We start from the raw sequence: 21230 nt of genomic DNA on the forward strand, positions 1-21230 counted from the left end.
TATCCATCCGCCGTTGGAAACGTGACAATGTAATGTCTGTAACAGGTGATATAATGGGAAACAATGACAATTTAGGGACCCAGGGAGCGCTGTAACACGGCCGCACCTCAGCGCATCAGGAATTCACATTTAAGGGAAACAAGCTCCGAGTGTCTTGAAAAATGTAAAATAAACAACCTGCGCTCCAGTTCCCGGAGCTTCATCCTCACCACGGCTAGCTGGGGGAAATGCAGTGACAAACTCTAAAATGTTCCCCCCAAAATCCCGATTTTTTGACAGCCCTGCTGCTGTCACAGCACAGGACGCGCGGGGCTGTGACACCCACAGAGCAAAAAACCAACTCCTTGTTTACACAGGGGCAAAGAAGATTTACTGGTCTGACGGGAGAATAAAAAGCTTTTTACAAGTGGAAAGCCAAGAGGTTGGGTCGTTTAATTTAAGCAAAGCAAAGGCCAAAAAGAGGGTGAAGAAAAACACACAAAACCAACACTGGAACGAGGAGGGTTCTGCTGCCACCCACCAGCTTCTCCAGGGGTTAAAATCCAAAATCCCATTCCCAAATCCTCCCAGAGGGGAAAAAAAACCTGCTGGGTTTTAAAATGAACCTGAAGCAGCTGATGGTGGGGTTTACGTGAGAGCAGAGCTGCGATTTCTGTCACCTGAAGCAGAAATACGACACAAACCACACTTTATTTTTCAGTTGTACTTTCAAAAATCTCAGTGTATTTGGCAGAAAACAAACAAACAAACAAAAAAAAAACCCCACGGAGCTCCACGCCACAAGTCCACAGCTTTTATAAAAGTGACAGGAATACAAAAGAAAATAAAATACCACAGACGTGTCACATACACGAGGATGAAAACATCGGCATTTCCCTCCCTCAGATCTTTGGGGAATCTGCCCCAGGCGGGGGATTCCACTGAGGTGGGGAAATGTAATTTTACAGGAATTGCACTGGTAACTCCCCGCTCACCAGTATTTTTACCACAAAGACCACTAGATATCCATGCTCCAACCTTCCAGAAGGAGTGGCATTTATGAAAATCCACACATTTGAAGTTTTGTTCCCAAAAAGTCCACGTGAACGTTTCTGTAGCTACATGTGCGCTTTTTTTTTTTTTTTTGTTTTGGCCAAAACTGATGGCTGTTCTTCAGGATTTTGAAAGGGAAAGTTAGCTTTCAATCTTTGATCTACCACAAAAACAAATTTCCTTAAAAAAAAAAAAAAAAAGGAAACTTAAGAGCAGCAGAAATAAAGATTTGCCTCAGTTTATGGTTAATATTCCTCCCATCTGTCACAGACGCCTCTGAGATATCTTTACATGATCAGAAATTAGATATTTTTTACACACAGGTCAGACTCATAACCCTGAGTTTCTAAAAGGCAGCCTTTTGTTGCACTCTTAGAAATAATATTAAAAAGAACCCCATCAGTTTCTTTCCTCATGCATAATACAATGAAATTAAAACAACAAAAACGGTTTCCTTACAGAAATACAGAGATCCTGCTTCCTTTGTCACCACAATTTTCAGCGGTGGGTTTTTTTTTTTTTCCACCTCTAGGCAACTACAAGTCTTGAATTCGACACTCCATTTACACAGGGTACGCGTGTGAGTATTTGCATTTCAGTTTTGGCAATAAATGATCACAGCGTGCCATTTCCACATTGCATTTTGGGAGGAAAGCCACTACAAATCCCGGATTTGTAGTCAGCAGTAGGTGCTCGCCACAGCTCATTTCCCATAGTTTGCCTCAAACCAAACCTATAAAGTTGTTGGTTTTTTTTGGGAGAGAAGGGTGGGAATTCCAATCCCTTCTTGGAATGATGGAATATCCTGAGTGGGAGGGGACCCCACAAGGATCATCCAAGTCCAACTCCTGCCCTGCACAGACACCCCAAAACCCAATCTTGTGCTGTCCAAATGCTCCTGGAGCTCTGGCAGGTTTTTGGGGGCCCCAAAAAACCCTCAGGGCTTGAGGTGAGGCCACCCCAGGGCAGAGCAGGGTGGGACAATCCCCTCCTTGGACCTCTTCCATCTCCACACCACACAGGAATGACGGAGGACGCAGGAAATGCAGAGAACAACTGGCAGTTTCCGCCGGGCACCAATTCCATCCCTCTGCCAGCAGAATCCAGCGGTGGGGCCACATTTTCACATTATTTGGATGGGGAGGGAGAATTGTTTTCCCACAAGACACCGAAGTTCTTCCACCAGCACAGGCTTGGACGCGATTTGCAGTCGAGGAAAGACAACCAAGCCCACGTTTACCACGTTCCAGGTCCTCTCTTTGGGGCACCCAGATTCCCAAGGCTTTCCTGGATCCTCCCCAGCTCCTTCCTGCTTCAAGTCCTGGGGGAGACCTGCCAGGAACTCAAAGGAACAACCACAACAATCCAGGAGGATTTCCTTGGAGCCACATTAATCGTAGGGTTCCAAATCCTTGGGGATCAGGGGCTCGGTGTCCTCGGTGGGGCCTGGCTGGGGCTGCGGCGCCATGGCCAGGCTGTGCAGGGTCTCCTGCTGGTGCTGCTTGGCCTTGTTGTAGAGCAGGACCCCCACGGTGACCAGGACAGTGCCCACGGCTGACAGGCTGGTGATCTTGTTCCCAAACACGATGATGCTGAGCCAGATGGACAGGGCGTGTTTGACAGTGCTGGCAACGCTGCAGGCAACGGCAGGGACATCAGGGACAGCAGGGACAGCGGGGACAGTGGGGACATCGGGGACAGCGGGGACAGCGGGGACAGCGGGGACAGCGGGGACAGCAGGGACAGCGGGGACAGTGGGGACATCAGGGACAGCAGGGACAGCGGGGACAGCGGGGACAGCGGGGGACAGCGGGGACAGCGGGGACAGCGGGGACAGAGGGGGGACATCAGGGACAGCGAGGACAGCGGGGACAGCATGGACAGAGGGGACAGAGGGGACAGCGGGGACAGAGGGGACATCAGGGACAGCGGGGACAGCGGGGACAGCGGGGACAGCGGGGACAGCGGGGACAGAGGGGGGACATCAGGGACAGCGAGGACAGCGGGGACAGCATGGACAGAGGGGACAGAGGGGACAGCGGGGACAGCGGGGACAGAGGGGACAGCGGGGACAGCGGGGACAGCGGGGACAGCGGGGACAGCGGGGACAGCGGGGACAGCGGGGACAGCGGCTCTGCCACATCCCACAGCCAGGCTTTAATGTCTGCCCTGCTCCTAAACACCACCTCACATTCCACTTCCAGCCCCAGCCATCCTGGAATCTCCCTTATTCATCTCTTTGCACAATACCTTTAGTTTCCCTTTTGTTCTAAGCAAAGTCTCAAATTCCACTTCCAGTCTCAGCCATCCTATGATTTACCTCATTCTCCTCTTTGCAAAACACCTTTACTTTTCTTTTTTTCTTTTTTTTTTTTTTTTTTACACCAACAAAAAGTCCACTTCCAGCCCCAGCCATCCTGTGATTTTCCTCATTCTCCTCTTTGCACACTACCTTTACTGCCTGGTTCTCAAGGAGAAATACTGAGCAGGGGAAAAAAAAAAAAAAAAGAATAGAAAATAATGTTCCTAAAAACAATGCGAGTAATGTGACTAAAAAATGTAAAAATGGTAAAAATATAAAATAGTGTTCCTGAGCAAAGAACATAAAATAGTGTTCCTGACCAAAACAAAATAGAAAATAATGCTCCTGACAATTTTACCTGAAAGTCACAGGGGAAATTTTCCCCATCAAGGCGTAGGCTGTGACACTCTGCAGGTGGAACAGGACCCCATCTATCAGGAGGAGAATCACAATATCCTGGTTGTAGCTGAAGCTTCTCCCACTTTTCCCAATCACAGGCACGTCCTAAATGGGAAAAAAAAAAAAAAAAGAAAAGGAATTTAAGGGTTTACTTCATGAGAAAAATCTAAAAGCGATTTTCCACCCAGCTGTTAGAAGCAAGTAGAGTTTTACATTTAAATTTTAGCCCCAACACAACTTAAAATATACAAGACATTTAGATCCTGTAATTGTTTTCCTTCAAAAAAATTTGCTTTCAGAGAGTTAATATTCCTCTACACCACATGAATATCAACAAAAAGTCAACAAAGATTCCGGATTTTGTTTGCAAGTCAAACCTAAAATGCACTGAGACAAAATCATGATTTGAACTCAAAAATCCTGAGATAAACTCAGGTTTTTTGGATTAATCATTAAATGATTTCTTTTACAATTTCCTCTTTTTTACTCCCCCAATCTCTTGCAAACATTGGATGAATTGTATTTCAGGCTGATTTTAAAAAATGGGGAGGATAAAAGGTAAAATTTAAGAATAATCATTGTTGCACATTCTGCTCACAATTAAAAAAAAACCCTAAATTAATTTTAAAAAACCCCTAATTTCATTAAAATAATGAATTCAAATTACCATGAAAAATATCCAAGCTGGAATAAGCATCACCACAGCAGCAGCACTTGTGTAGAACTGAAGCTCTGGGGCTCTACAAAGGAGAAAAAAAAATAATTTAAATTATTCAAACCTTCCTTTTTCAAAACAAAAAGAGGTTTTCTCTCAGGGACTGAAGCTAAAAGGCACAAAACCCCAAAAGCAGCATATAAAAATATATAAGCCACACATAATTATATAAATATTAAAAATATTTATATTGTATTTATGTTTTAAATATTTATTTCAGGGAGTTGTAGCTGATATTGAAACTTGCAGTGGGAGCTCAGGGGAGTTTTTAGCTCGGATTTACATTTTCTGGTGCAATATAACAATAAATATTTCATTTCTTTAGGCAGCCCTAATATAACCAAACCTGAAATACTTCGAATACTTACGAAAATCTGTATTTATCTCCACTGAGCAGTTTTTTGGAAAAGACGTTTTGCAAGCTAGAGAAGAAAAAGAATTAAAAAAAAAAAATTAAAACCCACCAATTAGCTGTATTTTAGTTAGGACAAATCAATCAATTAATCCTCAGGTGGGGAAATGCTTTCTACAGGTACAGAAAGGAGTTTGATCTAATGAAGTTTTATTATTTAATCTCAATAATGCTGTTAGATAGGAGAGAGAAAGCGAATAATTCGTTAAAAATGCATTTTCAATGCCAACATCTCAACGCACTGTGCAGAATTAACTTGGTTAAACGATTTTCTTTCATCTCCTAATCAAATTAATTGCCTTTTCCCCACCCCCAGAGCTCTCCTGGAGCCTCACCAGTCCATGATGTTGGTGGAGAGAGCTGCAGAGAAGCCCAGGATGTTGAAGCTGATTTCAGTGGCTGTGCACAGGGCCAGCCCTCCCATCACAGGGATCAGGGACAGGTTCACCAGCAATCCTGCAGAGGAAAAGGCCCAAGCTCACTTCAATTGCTGCATTTTAAATGCATCCCACTCTGAATTTTGAGAGAAGTTGAAATTTCTGAACAGCAAGAATAAAAGGACCACACTGAACTTCACTTATTTAAAGCCACCTTAATTTCTTGACAGAAAAATAACAACAATCCCCTTACACCAAACCCTTTTAATTCCACAAAGTCATTGTGTTCAGACCGATCCTTCCTGCTGCATTTATTATATTTCAGTGGCCGTTCTTTGACCATGGCCATTAAAAAAAAAAAAGAGAGTAATTAACTCTCATTTCAGGACTCACCAGTGTATTCCCCCAAAATCATCCGGGACATGATGACAGTGAAAATAGGAGCAGAGCTTTTCACAGTTTCTGCAAATGAAACTGCCACATTCTTCAGGCTGACCAGGCCCAGGACCACTGTTGCAAACCTGCAGCAGAAGGAAATCGCAAGAAATTAATTAGAAAAAAAAAAAAAAAAAAAAGAAGGAATTAATTAGTGCACCAGAAGAAATTAAAATAATGCTTCAAGATCTATTCTTAGACACACGGCATAAAAAGAATTGCACTGTGATTTCTCCTGCACCTGCAAGGTCAGGACTATTTCTTTCAGCTTTGGCTTAAACATTATTTTTTTAAAGCAAATAAAGGCACCCTTGGGCAATTGTGGAATGTCTTTGGCTGCAGAGCGGATTTCCAGAAAACAAATTTGCTTTTTAACACGCTCCAAAGTTCAAGTGACCATTTTTTAAGCCAAAGTTTTCAACAGGCTCAGTCAGAAAATGTGAAAATCTTCTGAGCAGCAGTAATTCACCGAGGACACTTTATCAGCAGTTATCCATCTTTAGTGTAAATTAGACATGCTGCACAATTACCACAGTTTAAACCCCGAAATTAATTGAATTTATCGCCTACTTGATATTCTTTATCAGTTTTGCAGAGTAGAGGAAACAAAACCAGGCGTTTTTATTCCCTGCTCGACCACAGACTTATACAATCCCAGCACCCAGCAAATATTTACTTTTCGAAAGATAAATTTTAATAGCCTGGATCACTTTTGAGGCCAAAGGCTGATAAATATTAATGCACTAAACAAATATCAGCCTCAAAAGAGAGCAGGAAGAAAGTAAAAGGAAGGAGAAGTGCGCTCTGAAAAGAAAAAAAAGGTAAATGGGATGGGAAGGCAAAGCAGCCAAAAAACTGACAGCTGGGAAAAGGAACAGCAAATAAAAATAAGATTATCCTGGGGTATTTCTTGATGGAGGGAAAAGGGGAATACTCCAAAAACCACATAAAAAGGGAAAGAGGCACGAAAACACAGCTTTGGCTTGGAAAACCACAAGATATTAGCAAAGACAGTGCAGGAAATCTTTACCTCATTAAGCCAACGAAGAGCATGATCATGATAAAGTTGGGGGGGTAGGAGATGCGGGTTTTGTGCTGGTACAGACAGCACGGCACAAACATCTTGATGCAGCCAATGAAGGTGGTGGAAAGCATCTGGACAGCACCTAAAGGAGCAGCAGAGAGGGGAAATCAAGTCAGGTCAGAAGCTGCATCAACAACAAATCAACTTTCGTGAGGAAATCTCTTCGCCCAAACATCCGTGCGGTGTTTCTGGCAGTGAAGAAACCGCCGTGTGTATTTTGTATATTCTCACAGAAGCCCTTTACATCTGAGCAAGGCAGCACAATAAACCAAACGTTTATAAACCTGGTTCACAGATAAACTGCTCTTTGTTTGCACCTTAAGAATTAGAAAAAGAACTAAAATGGCCATTGGATAACAGACCACCAAAAGCAGCTCTTGCACTGCACAGCTCAGGAGAGCATCAACAGTTTACTCAAAATTTGACTTTCTGTTAAACCCTCCAACACAGAAAACAAAAAAATGACCTTTTTTTCTCCCCTTAAAGCTCCTCTACGAGCAAAATTTCATTTTTCAGCAAGTGGAGGAAAGGACAGTGTCAGAAACCACTTTAAGGGCCAAAATCCCTCCCCACACCTTCCAAACCAAGCATTTTTTCACTTCAATTGAACCATTCTCTCCTTTATCTTTATATGGGATGATCTGGGATTATCAATCACAAGATCATGGGATATCCTGAGCTGGAAGGGACCCACAGGGATCATCCAGCCCAGCTCTTCTCCCTGCACAGACACCCCAACAACCCCACCCTGTTGGGGTTATTTATCCAAATTTATCCAAATGCTCCAGGAGTTCTGGCAGCGTTTGGGGCTCCCCTTCCAGTAAAACAAATAAACCTCTCCCTGGAATTCAGGAAAAGCAGAGTACCTAGCATGCTGGGCTCTCCCTCCAGCAAGGACAGGATGTATTTGTTAAGGAAGAGAGTGCAAAAGCTGAAGAAAAACCAGAGAGTGAGGTAGATGAGAGCGTGGGAATTCCAGATGCCCAGGTCGGACTCAATGACCGTGGTCTCTGTGATTGTGATTTTCAGGACATTCTCCTCTGGCAAACTGTCACTGCGAGCAATGACGAATTTCTCACTCCTGTTAGCAAAGAGCGAGCCCAGCTGGAAGACGGATTTTCCCTTTGGCTTCTCCTCCAGCTGGGGAGGGCTCGGGGCCTCCGGTGTCAGGGCGCTCGTCATGGCGAGGTGAAGAAATGAAAATTTCTCCTTCGCACAAAGCAACACTGAGACAGCACTTGCGGAAACAAAAATGTCATGTGGTCAAGGTTTCATCTCCCAGGGGCCTGGGAAAACTGGGCTTGGTCCTCTCCAAAGAACATCTTGCAGGGATATAAACTCCACACGCTTCTTCATGTGGGCTGCTCCGTGTTTTCTGCCTAAGAGGGGAAAAAAAAAAGAAAAAAACACGTGTGACATTTTACATCCCTAATGCAGCAAAGAGAGCACATCTCACCTGCCCTTCATGAAGGATAAAGAGACTTCTGTAATCCTTCAGGCCGGATTTTGAACTCCTGATGTCTTCATGCCAAGATAAGCAACAAGAACTTAGGGAGGTTTTTTTATTCTAAAATAAAACACACACACACACACACCAGACTTTGTGTTTTTATGCCCTTTTCCCTCTGGAGCACCTTTCCAATTGCAACTAATCCTCTTCCAGATTCTCCATTGTCTTTGATCAGTCTGCCTTTAAACACTCCCCAGAAACATCTTCCCAACGCAGCAAATCCAAGCAGGAACCTCTGCCCTTAGTACTAATTAACCTGTTATCAACCTGAGTTAAAGAGATCACTAATCAAAGGCTGGAACTCCCAGTAATCACAGAGCTTCCCTGGTAAATGTATCCAGGTGAAAAAAGTAGGGAAATATGTCCAAGAGCTTTCCAGAGCAGTTATCCATTTAATTACATGGGAATAATGCAACCTTCCCCATTTTGCTATACCCTACAATTCAATATTGGCACTTGCAACTCACTCTTAAAACCTTGGTAACAGACTTGGCAGCAAAAGGCATTAAATGATTTGCAACCAGAGCTTTTTTCTTTTACAAATTCCACAAAACGTGGCAAGCTACAGTAGCAGAGTAGTGGGTACAACAAAACCACCCTGTGATCTTCCCTCCTCTCATAATCAGTGGCAAGAGAAACACAAGAGCCGCAACACGAGCTCTTGTATTTCTTGCACCTGCCCCGATTTTGTGAGCTCACTCCATTTTCTTTAAGATTTTATTTTTGATGCTTTTTAAATGTCCAGCACGGCATCTCAAATAAATCACAAAGAGCTACTGAGGAGTTAAATATCTCGTGTCAGTGTCAGTATCCTACACAGCAGCTCCTTCACAGTGACATTTCCCGTTCCTCACATTCTCTAGTTACTACAGCCATGCACTGAAGATTTCCATCCTTGTGCCCTTATCTCTTTCCATTTTTCCAGCAGCACACTGAGGTCTGAGACCCTCTGCCACGATCACATTAAACCACAAACTTGTGGTGACCCCGTTTAACACAAAACTTTGAAAAAAGATACACGTCCTCCAAGAGAATTTGTTAAGGAAAATGGATTCTTGACTCCTCCTCCTTTTCCAGGTCATTGAAAAAAATACTCCTCTACATTCAAAACGGTTAATTATCATATCTTTTAAAATATCTTTTCTGTTTATACAACTTAATTAAAACCAAGACCAATTAAGCACAGCCAAAGCCCCACCCTCAGCAGCGCTGCGATATCAGATTTGATATCACTGATTCCACACATGGAAGCAGAACAACAAATAAGAACAAAACTACTCCCCTAAATTACTGACCTGCTGGCTTAAATCAACTGGAAAGTCTAAATGGGCTGAAAGAGTTCTCCATCTGGAACTAATTCAGTCTTGCTCCCTCAAGGCCAACCAGCAGCTGATGTTTACCAACAGATGAAAACGTGGCAGTGGTTGGCAGTTGTTTCTCTTGGATTACTCACCAAGACTCAATCCTCCAGCTCAAAAGAACCAGCAGCGTGAGTGCCTCTCCTTGAATCTCCTCCAACCCTTAGCTACACTCCAGTAACAATGTATTAGGGTGAAAAAGGTATCCGCAATGAACTTCACAAAGCCGGCTTTCCTCAAATAGAAACTAAAGCTCAAATGTGTTGCAACGGTTTGAGAAGCTAAGGCTGATCTGAGGGTGAAAAAACAAATGTTTGCGTCCGTGACCCTTCATCTGTTATATAAAAGGTCACTCAAACATTGCTCCCAACGCAGGAAATGCACCGAATTCAGCACCCCGAGCGAGCCTCGATTCTGCACAATCCAGTGCAGCAAATGCACCGAATTCAGCACCCTGAGCGAGCCTCGATTCTGCACAATCCTGTGCAGCAAATGCACCGAATTCAGCACCCTGAGCGAGCCTCGATTCTGCACAATCCTGTGCAGCAAATGCACCGAATTCAGCACCCTGAGCGAGCCTCGATTCTGCACAATCCAGTGCAGCAAATGCACCGAATTCAGCACCCTGAGCGAGCCTCGATTCTGCACAATCCAGTGCAGCAAATGCACCGAATTCAGCACCCTGAGCGAGCCTCGATTCTGCACAATCCAGTGCAGCAAATGCACCGAATTCAGCACCCTGAGCGAGCCTCGCTCGCTAACACTGCTTCGCTAACGCCAACGAGAGCATCCCAGACCTTACAAACACCACAAATACAACAGCAGGAGACGCTGAAAGGCTGAAACAGCTCAGCACTTCGTGGCGCTCCGGCTGCGCTTCTGCCCACCCACTGCCAGAGCCTTCCCTCCGCACTCCCAGCCGGCTCCCCGCAGCCCGTTCCCATTCTCCCGGAGCATCCCCCGCACCGCAGCGGCTTTCCCGGGAGCACCGCGCCCCTTCCCACCCATCCTCCGGGCCCAGGGGCTTTTCAGCCCCGCCATCCCCCTGCCCAGGCCCGGCTCGGGATCCTCCTCTGCGGCAGCGCCCGCCGCTCCCACCCTTCCCCTCCATCCCCGGAGCCCTCAGCGCAGCCCGGCCGGCACCTGCGCTCCCCCCGCCCGCTGCCGCCGCAGCCCCGGCGCTCCCAGGGCTCCGGCAACGCCTGGCTCCGGTCCCGCCGGGCCCCGGTCCCGCCGGGCAGCGGCCGCACATCCCCTGCCGTGCCCGGAGCCCCGGGGCGAAGAGGCGGGTCCGGCCGCGCACCGCCCCGCCGGGCCCCGGGGGCTGGCCCGGCACCTTTGTCGCCCCTTTGTCACCGCGCCGCCGGGGGAGGCCATTTTACCAAAACCACGAGGAAACCGAACAAAGCAGAAAGGGGGTTAGGAGGGCACGCACAGCCGGGAAGAACCGCGCGGAGCGCTTCGCTGCGGGCCGCCCCTCCATGGAGCCGGGCGGGATGCCCGGCGCTGAGGGGACCCCCGGGGCGGAGGGGCGGGAGCGCGGCGGCCCCGCCGCCCGGGAGGAGCCCGACGGCGCTTCCCGCCCGTGCCGGGGAAGTGACGCCGGCGCCGGCCCCCGGAAGCGCCCCGGGACCCCTGGGCAGCCATGTAGGGCCCGCGGCCGCCGCTATGGACGGCAGGTACGGGCGGGCCGGGCCGCGCCACGCGCGGAGCGGGGGCGCCTCCCCGCGCTCCCCCCGCGCCTCCCCGTGCTGGGGATGGGGGGTCGCGGGCGGGCCCCCCCGCTCGGCGGTGGTACGGCCCCTCCTGACGGCCCCGCGCTCTCTCTCTCTCTCCCTCTCCCGCAGCGGCGCCGCGGCTCCGGCGGGGCCGAGCCTGCCCAACCTCACCCCGCGGCACCGGCAGCTCATCCCCACGCCCTGCGGCCCCGTGAGTACGGCTCCGCTGCTGCGGGCAGCCCGCCCGTGTCCTCCGCGGTTCTCTGCCCTGGGGCGGGGGAGATGGAAAAACACGGCTCCAACCCGGCTCCGAAGTCAGATGGATCGGGGAGGTCAGGTGTCGGCACGCCGAGGCTTGTGACAGGGCTGCTGACAGCATCGTGGAATGTCCTGAGCTGGGAGGGACCCTCAGGGTCACGGATCCAGCTCCTGGCCCTGAACAGACACCCGAAAATCCCACTCTGTGCACTCCTGGAGCTCTCGGGGCCGTGCCCGTTCCCTGGGGAGCCCGGGCAGTGCCCAGCACCCTCTGAGGGAAGAACCTTTCCCAAAATCCAACCCAAACCCACCCTGGCCCAGCTCCAGCCGTTCCCGGGGTCTGTCCCTGTCCCAGAGATCAGAGCTGTCCCTCAGGAGGAGCTGCAGCCCCTGAGATCCCCCTCAGCCCCCTCCAGCTGAACAAACCGAGTGTTAAATTCCTGCCAGGATGTTGCTCCACCTGATGCTTTTCAATAAAAGAAAATAAGGACGTTGCCTTACTGAGAACGCTGGCTCTGCCTTTACAGTTTTCTAAAACTAGAAGTGTGGGAAAATGTTATTTCTATGCTCTGACAGGTGTGCCTGTGGGCATTGGTGGATTATAACACCATGGACCTCTGAGGCACAAAGACAAAGGCTGTGGGTATAAACCAGGACAACCTCGGCTGAGATTAATGATGAAATAAACTTAGACTTCTCCCTTCCTCGACAGTTCAGGAGCTTCAATCCAGTCGTGGAGTTTCTCTTTCTTTTCCCTGCACTGTCTCATTTCCCCCACTCACCTCAGACGTGATTTTTAGGAACAGCAACGAGTTTATTCTGCATGATGTGTTAAAGAATTTTCTCCCTTTACAGATAAAACCATGTTCAGAGCTGTCATTCCCTGTGAAGATCTACTTCTGTGTCACTATTCTGTCCCTGCTGAGTGTCATAGGGCTGACCATAGAGACCCTGGTGCGCCAGACTGAGGAGGATTTCACCATTTCCTTTATTCAGTTGGTTGGAGTTGGTAAGAAACCCCGTTTGGGTGGAGTAAATAATGAAAATAATGATAATGATGATGAAAATAATAATAATGTGATTAAGCAGCAACTGAAATTTCTTATATAAGAGATACTGGGTGTTCAGCTATGCCCAAAAAAACCTCACCAGTTCCTGTTTTAGTGTCTGAGCCATGATATGCTGGGAATTCAGGTGTCCACACTCCAGGCTTCCTTCCAATCGTGTATTTCTAATCAGAGCTGCAGCAGAAACTTCTTGGGTCCATTTGTATTAAACAGAAATTAACATGGGAATAATGAACTGAAGGATTTCAGGAAATTTCATGTGCATGTGCCATCTCTGCAAAAAGCTTGATGAGCAAAAAAGAGCTTATTTTCAAATTTGTACAGATTTCTGTGGATTTAGCAGCTGAATTTGCAAAACAAGGAAATACCATCTTGAGCCTTTCAGGTCTTCCTGAGGTCACGTCCAGCAAAACCACATGATTCACTTTGCAACTGGCCAATCATTTTCCTTTTTCACATTCCCTGGTAAGGGCAGTGGGAAAGGAAGTTCACTCACTGAAGGTTTGTTTAGAGAGTCTGAAGTCATTATTTAATTAGAAAATTTGTACAGTGCTGTCCCCATGTCCCAGCAAATGTGGGTGAGTTGATGTGGGGAATTAAGGAAAGAGAAAATTGGTTGTTATTTTGGCTGTGGTAAGAATTAACCAGTGTTTGCAGCAGCATCCTGTGAAAGGACAAAGGCTTATTTAAGTTTTACCAAAAAAGCATGAAATTCACAGTGACAGCTGACTGGGGGCTTGATGTATTTTACAGAAATAAAACTCAGGCCTGTCCTGACCCAGTTCTTTTTTGGATTGTAGTTTGCAGGGTGGGATGTTTCAAAATTTCCACACTTAAATAAAACTGAATCCAGTCCACGTTCAGTTCCACACACAAACCCTGTGCAGTGGCCAGGCCACACAGGCAGCACTGTGCAGGGTGTGTGTGAGCAATAAACTGCTTTTTAGTCACCTGAATTACTCTGGGAAGATAATTTGATTTCAGTTCTTTAATAAAAATGGTGCTGTTTCATTTCATTCAAATAAACAACTGGACAGTGTGATATTCATGGAATGACCCAGCCCAGCTGCCAGTTGGGATAATACACTGCCATTTCCACGGTGTTATTTCACAGGTAATTAAAAAAAAAATCTGAACTAATTATTTTATTTCTTGTGTGCTAAACACAGTGGGGAGTGTTTTAACTACCTGATTCAAGCCCCTTGGTAAGAACAAAGACCCAGGAGCCTCAGGGACACTTTTTGGGCTCCAGGATTGTGACTTTGGCCCTGTTTGAGCTGGCACTGACACTCCCTGTCCTCCCCAGTGTTCTGTGTGTATTATGTGAGCAGGGGCATCCTGCAGGAGAACCGCCAGGAGCTCGTTGTGTTCGTGCTCTCCATCCTGCTGGTGATGCTGCGCTCCGTCATCAACTTCTCCGTGCTCCCTGCTGGGCAGAAGCCAAAGCTCCTGGTCAGTCTCCTGCTTTTCTGCAGCTTTTCCTTCCCCCCACAGCTTGGCTGTGAAAATCCAGCGCTGGGGAGGGCCAGATGTCTGTGGTAACACAGGTTTCATAGATATAAAAGCCAAATTATTTATATATATATATAAATTATAATTAATACACATTACTATATATTATATATATTACTACAAATATATATATTACTATATATTATATATTATATATATTACTATATGTATATCCTATATATGACTCTATATTACTGTATCTATTACTGTGTATATTACTACATATTACTATATAGAGTAATATATATTGTACATACTCTTATACTATATATAGTTACATATTATATTATTTTTATTCTTATTATTTATCATGTATTATTCATTAATTTTTATTTTAATATATTATACTTTATTATTCTATTATTTATATAAATTTATATTATCTATAGATTAGGTATTATATAGTCTCTCTAATATATTAATCATTATTCTATTATATATTAATTATGTAATATAATGATATATAACATGATATTATATAATATCGATTATATATTAATTATTATCTAGTATTGCATTAGTGTTACTGATAACAGAAGAATCAGGCTGAATTATCCCTACTGAACAACAAAATGTTCACACCCACAACTGCAAATCTTCTCTGGGCTGTTCTCTGAGCTTCCTTAGGGCAGCTCCCAAAAATAACAGAAATATCAAAGAATTGCACCAAGTTACTGTAAAATGTGTCCTTCAGTTCACCTGCCCTGCTTCAGATGTCCCTCTGTCACATAAATCTAACCCGGGCTAGAACTGGAATCCCCAGTCTGCAGGCACAGCCATTACCCAGTGCTCATAAATGTGTTCTTAGGACATTTATAGAAACCTGCAAGGAAACAAAAAGATGCAATAATGCCACTCCAGGTTATCTTGTTTGCATTTCTTGGCAGTAAAATTTATGGAAGGATTGTATTGTGGGCTTTACTAAGGTTTGGAGTTAAATTCCCACTTGCTGTCCTTCCAGGAAGCGCTTTCTTTTTATTATCATATTTTTCTCAACCAAGGCTCTTCCCTGCCGTGAAGTCATCCAAAAGTTACTCTTCAGCAGGAGAGGTGGCAGCCAAGCAAGGGACAGGGGGCAAAGCAGCTTTGCCAATCAAGTTTATTTATCAATTGGCCATTCAGTTAAACACACTTTATCTGCAGCAGACTGGGTTGATAGGGCCAATAAAGAACAGGCAATCCAAGAAATGCAGGATACTTTTAAGATGAACAGCCAAGTCATCAGTTTAAATATTAAACAAGAACTTCAAAGTAAATCCTGGTATAAATATGAAAAGTATCATTAGGGTCTTTTTTTTTAACTACTCTAACATTAATATGGATTACAGTAACTCTGCTTCCTGAGCCAGAATCATTTCTAGTTATAAATGTTTCCATATCAATTCTGAAGGACGTTTTGCCACTTGGACCATCCTTAAAGCAGGAGAAACTGAGTGTTAATTCCAGCCAAGAGGATACAAACAGACACAAACCTGTGTTTCCTGGAAGTCCAGCACTGAGAACACCCCCTGTCCCCAGTGGGAAAGTCTCCTTGTAGGACATGAAAGACGAGAGACTTCAAATATTTCAGAAGGCAAAGAGCATAGAAAAAAGGTTTTATTGTCTAATTTTTACTACTTTTTACAAGGTGTTCCCATACAGGCTCAACATGATTGGTGGATACTAGAGAAACAGCAAAACACCACCTGGAGAAAGATTGAGAAAGGAGAGTTGTTTACTAAGATTGTTTTGAGAAGAAGCTTCCTTGAGGAATTTTTCCTTGGGAAAAGTTAGCAGCTGCTAGGAAGCTAAAAATCTCTCAGGCCCAGAAATATCAGGCCCGCAGGAAAGGTGGTTTTGTTCCAACAGGAAGCTCAGAACATCTCCGTGAAGATTCTGTTACTCCTGTCAGCATTTCCAGCTGGACTGCAGTGCCAGCTGTCCCTGCAGTGGCCAATTCCTGTTTGTCTCCCTCAGGCCCGTTTTGTGCTGATCCTGCTGGTGGGCTCCTTCGATGTGGTGTGTGCCCTGATCCTCATCCAGAGCCAGTCCATGATGGCATTCCGGGTGGGGGGAGCTCTGGAGAGCCTCCAGTCCCAGTACTTCATGCTCAACCTCTGCTTCTCCATGCTCACTTTTGATCTGCAGGCACAGGTACAGAGCTCTGCCCCCCAGATTCCCTTTTTCCCTCTTATTGAGGATGTCTCGGACTGGCTGAGTTGAATTATTCCTCTCCAAGAGCAATCCTCTCTCTTACCTTTATTATATAAATTTAATAATGGTTAATTATGGTAGCTCCATGTGTTTGCCATAGCTTAGCTAAATTCCGTAAAAATGAATCAAAATATACTTTATGGTTGTCCTGCACAAAAGGAGAACTGCAGCTTATTTTTGGGAAGTTTATCCCTAAAAAAGGAGTTGTATCCAGGAGCTCCAACCCACCCATGGCCTTCTAAATTAGGCAAGGTTATTCCTGCCCATCTCAGGCTCCTGATTTTCAGCTGCCTCTTGCTTTGAGGAAACGATTCTGGGATGGGAGGGAGGAACTTGACCAGCAGGGCAGTGAGACAGAAAATGAAGTTACAGATGGGGGAAGTGAACCCAAGACCTGTTACTTCTGTAAGCACCCCTCATCCTTATTCACTGCTGCATTCCTTTATCTGCTCTCCCTGTTCTTTGTGGCTGCTGTTATACAGGGAAGCCCCTCTGTCCTTGTTTGAGGAGCAATTTCAGCTTTTCGAGCCGTGCCCAACTTGCTGTTGCAGCGAGTTTGTGGCAGATACCTTTTGATGGGGCTGCAGAGTGTCCAAGAATGATTTCATCCAATGTTCTCCTCCCCCAGCTGTGCCTGTGCATCCTCCTGATCAGCCTGCACGAGGTGACCCTGCTGCACAACATCATCTCGGCCACGGGCGTCGTCTGGGGCTGCCTCAAGGTCACCGTGGGCATCATTGCAGTGAGTGTCCAGCTGCAGGGGACACACCCAGCCCCTGGCACTGCCCAGCCTCACCCTGAGGGATTCCCACTGGCTCAGGGAAGGGAGCCAGCATGGAGAAAAGCAGAGCACCAACAATACTGAAGCCAGGTTTTGTCTAAATCTGGGTCTGGACTGAGCAGAGGGAGTGAAACAAAGTCCCGTTGTCATCCTGCCATTGTTTCAGTCTCAGTCCTTGATCACTTCAATGAAATCTGGAGGATCACACACTGTCTTCAATATTTCTGCCTCTCTGCCAAGGCTGGGTGACACTGGGAGCAGTCCCCCAGATTATTACAGTGTTACGGACACAGTGAAGCCTTAAATCCATAGGAAACCACACCAAAAAGATGAGGGGTTCCTTACTGGGGCATCTCCTTCAAAGCTCAGGGACAGTTCCCAGGTTAACCTGAAGATTTGTGAATTTAAATGTCATTTTTCATGTCAGACTGAACCTCCTCTGAAATCCTGAGCCTCTGTTCCAAGAATGATTGCAGAATCAGGGCCAAAGTACATCAGATAAGTGAGTTTTTTATTACCAGGAAGGAGTTGAGGGGGTTTTGGGGGTGGATGTTGTTTCAGGCTCCTGGGGTATTTGCCTTAGTCATTCACACAAACTCTGACAGCTGAAATACAGCTCCCTGTGTGTTTTGATGGCTTTCCTTGCTAAAATTGTGCCTTTAAAACACATCAGTTTTGGGTTTGGGGGGAATCTGGTGCTGATCAGATGCATCAAATCCAACCCTAACAGTGGCACAGTCACTGCTCTCACCCCCAGTGACTCAGCTGCTTTTCCTTCCTTTGCTCAGACCTCTCCCAGCCCAGGGCTGCTGCATCCCTCTCTTCTTTCCCAAGTCTTAGGGTGAATTGTGAAATTAAATTCTCCTGGCATTTCAATCCTCTTGCTTCTCCCACATTTCACTCCTCAGTGACTGCACTTCTCTGTAGTAAAAAGAAATGTGGAGAAAAAGTCACAGGGAGCTTTCAGTCTGTTACCCATGAAAACATTCAGCTGCTAGAGAAAATCTGAGTGTGCCCAGAGAGAAAAGGTCATCATCACTCCTGGCCCAGCTCGGGGGAAAAGAGAGGCTGAATTTCCCCTGCTAAAAAACACAGGTGGAAAAGGGAAGTGGAGAGCAAAGCTAAAACTGAGAACTCAGCTTAACCAATACAGGAAATCCTATGAAAAATATGCAGCTTTCATAGAGTATATAGCAATGACTTCAAAAGCTGTATTTCTCTCATCTTATTTTGCAGATTTTAAAGGAGCTGAAACCTCTGGTGTGGATATTTCTGATCCAGAATGTGCCTGAGGTGGTTTATCTCATCTACCTGCTCTACACGGTAAGGGGAGCAAGGCTGGGCTCTCACCCTCATCCTCCTCAGCCCTTCCCTGCAGCTCCTGCTGGATTTAAAGAGAGCAGAGCACATCCTGCCCTCTCCAGGATCAACTTTTCAGCACGGGGACCAAGTCAAGCTGCTCTTGAACTGATCCAAAGCAGAGGTTCTGGAAGTCCCTGCAAAGAATGATGAGGGAAAGATGAAAAAAAAAAAATCCTGTTCAAGATACACAACTCCTCAAAAATGCCTCCCCCTCCTTCACACCAAGCCTCAAGTGGTGCCAGAGCACTTGACCAGGGCTCAGCTGTTGTGTTTTAAAGAATCTCTTAGGCAGCACCCACAGCTGTGGAGCCTGTTGTAGCCAAAACAAGGCAGTGTGAGCCCAACAAACCCCAGTTCGGGGCACATTTTTTGGCTCTCTTACACTGATAAAACTTTTATCAGTGGGCAACTCCCACAGGATGTGTGAAAGGAGAGAGGAGGGCAAGGGGAAGGCAGGCTCTTCATCCTGGGCAGGGCTGGAATGCTGAGAGTGGCCAGTGCTTCTCATCCTTCACACCCACAGCCTCAGGGAACCAATTATCCAATGGAGTTCCCCATTATTCCAGGCCTGTTTGAGCTGCCAGAGCACAGCAGGGCTCCACACTGTCTGTACATCATAAAATCAGAAAACGGAGATGATTTCTAAGTGACCGCTTGGGTTTTTCTTTCTTCTTTTCCCCCAGTTGCCACCTGGTGACTCCTCTCAGAAACTCAGTGCTCGGTTGCACGTTGTAGCTTCAAGGCTTTATGGCAGCAGTTGGTGATGGTTTCGTGTCTCCCTTTCCCTGCAGGTGATAAGGGAGTGGGGCAAAGGCAATTCTTACACCCTGGAAGCTGCTTTCATCTCTGGCTCCTGCATTTCTGTGGCAATAAAATCTGTTCTGTTCTGGGCTCTGGTTCACGTCTACCGCAGCTTCGGGCAGGGGCTGAGGGAGAGAAGTAAGTACCCCAAAAATTCACTGGGAAGGCTGGAGCCTGGCCTGGCACAGGGAAACAGCCAGGAAAATCCTTAGGGATAATCCCAGGAAAAGGCAGATCCCCAATCAAGCAGTTCTGCAGCCTCAGAATTACCAGGCTGCCAGAGCTCAGAAGTTGGGTGGAACAGCTGTGGCTTTTCTCTGAAGAAAGCTGCTGCCAACCTGCTGCTGTCCAAAAAATCACACCTGTGTGAGCAGATCTGTCTACTTACAGTATTTCTGTCACACTGTAAAACACAGAGACAATAAAGGGACCTGGGAGCCAGTGATGTGACACAAGCCAAAGGGTCACTGATCCCCTGCAGTGCTGCTGACTGAGCTCCCTCTTCTCTTCCCACAGTGTTTTCTTCCTATGGAAGGATCGACTCCTGAGGCCTCCCCGTGCTCCTCCTGCAGCTCTCAGAGTGAAGCCACCCCAGAGCCCCAGGGTGGCAATGAAGGCTCACCTTCCCAGGATGGAGGAGGTTCAGGAAGGTGTCACACGTTTCCTGGAGCAGTGCAGGTGGGACAGAGCTTAGAAAGCAAAAGGTGCTCGGGAAATTCCCAGCTGATCCTGCTGACAGGACCAAGCACCTTTCACTCCTTTTCCTGCTGCTTTGGAGGCACAGGGGGTTCACACCTGCATGTGAGTGGGGAATGTTGCTCCTTTCAATGCTTTTTTGCCTGGAGAGGCACAAACATCAATGAAGGAAACTTGCACGCCCATCCTCTGTACCCGAGTCTAGAAGGGGATTGTGCTGCCGTCATTTCCCAGCTTGGACTTGCTGCTGAGCAGGTCCAGCCCTGGTGGTTTGGTGACAGTGGTGTCCCCCTGTCTGGGGCTCCTTTTTCTCCTCTGGCTTCAGAATATTTGAATATTTTTTTTTTCTAACCCCAGCTACACATGAAAACGCCCTGTAACCTCACCCCACCCTCAGTGTAACCAAGGTGCCATTTCATACCAAGGGGACTGTTACATATAAGCCTTTAATATTGTAATTTAAAAGTTTGGTATTTTATTGACTGGAACCTTTAACTACTGGCTATTTTTTAATAAAGTATAAGCACAGTTTGTGTATGGATAATTATTCCACACGGAACAGCACCAATTCAATGGGAATTCCCTTAGAAAACTGAGCAGGGAAGAGCTTGGGACTGGAATTCACGGGTGCAGTGGACATTGCCATTACACTTCTTTTCAGACCCAGCTGTAATTGCAGGCAGCTGGACACCACAAAAAGCAATTAAAATGAAAAACTTATTACAGCTTATTAGGGAGATTGACAAAGATTCTATTAAAACTGTAATTTTTTCCCCTCATCCTAGCCATCTAAATCAGAACTTCTGCTATTAATACGTATTTTTCTCGTCTTGATCTCCTAAACCTGAATCAAATCTATTTTATCTGTAGCTCAAGGGAGGCATGAAGAGGTTAATGGCATGTGGCCAGACTGCAGGGGCTGACAGAGCAGCAGCTGCCTCTGATTTCATCCCACAAGTCCCAGTGGCACCAGGGATTGTTGCTGCAAGAATGAAACATTTAAACATCACAATGGAAGGTTTTCAGTCCTTCCCTCAGCCGAGCCCAGGCTCTGCTCTCGCCGTGCTGGGGCAGAATGAGGTGAAGGAAATGTTTTGTGGCCAGGTCACGGTGTCACTGTCACAGAAAAGTGCTCTGGCCGTGGACTGCAAGGAGTTTGTCACCAGCCAGGCATGGAAAGATGGAAAACCCTTTCCGAGGTGCTTTGTCAAACAAAAA

The 21230-nt window shown here is 46.3% G+C and overlaps 2 protein-coding genes across 5 annotated transcripts; one reads left to right on the forward strand and one right to left on the reverse strand.

The window, feature by feature from the left end:
• Positions 1-671: 671 nt before the first annotated feature.
• SLC35E2B (solute carrier family 35 member E2B) lies at positions 672-11139 on the reverse strand. Of its 4 annotated transcripts, none has more exons than XM_066203267.1 (9): positions 11060-11139; positions 7623-8135; positions 6703-6838; positions 5631-5758; positions 5196-5316; positions 4817-4870; positions 4401-4473; positions 3693-3838; positions 672-2624 (listed from the first exon to the last, which is right to left on the reverse strand). In XM_066203267.1, the coding sequence occupies exons 2-9, from the start codon at positions 7936-7938 to the stop codon at positions 2423-2425; spliced, it is 1176 nt and encodes a 391-aa protein (XP_066059364.1). In that variant the 5' UTR covers positions 7939-8135; positions 11060-11139; the 3' UTR covers positions 672-2422. The 4 variants fall into 4 exon arrangements, with proteins under 4 accessions (XP_066059364.1, XP_066059361.1, XP_066059362.1 ...); XM_066203264.1 differs by having other exon boundaries at positions 672-2666; positions 11060-11135; XM_066203265.1 differs by having other exon boundaries at positions 672-2666; positions 11007-11126.
• Positions 11140-11185: 46 nt separating this feature from the next.
• Positions 11186-20544, forward strand: LOC136300704 (uncharacterized). The gene is made up of 9 exons (XM_066203268.1): positions 11186-11303; positions 11472-11553; positions 12456-12609; positions 13974-14119; positions 16136-16312; positions 17001-17114; positions 18390-18476; positions 19307-19454; positions 19833-20544. The coding sequence occupies exons 1-9, from the start codon at positions 11293-11295 to the stop codon at positions 19862-19864; spliced, it is 951 nt and encodes a 316-aa protein (XP_066059365.1). The 5' UTR covers positions 11186-11292; the 3' UTR covers positions 19865-20544.
• The last annotated feature ends 686 nt before the right edge of the window (positions 20545-21230 follow it).

Source organism: Chamaea fasciata, unplaced genomic scaffold, assembly GCF_029207755.1.
Source record: "Chamaea fasciata isolate MVZ Bird 193981 ecotype frontalis unplaced genomic scaffold, bChaFas1.0.hap1 SCAF_23, whole genome shotgun sequence".
Lineage (NCBI taxonomy): Eukaryota > Metazoa > Chordata > Aves > Passeriformes > Sylviidae > Chamaea > Chamaea fasciata.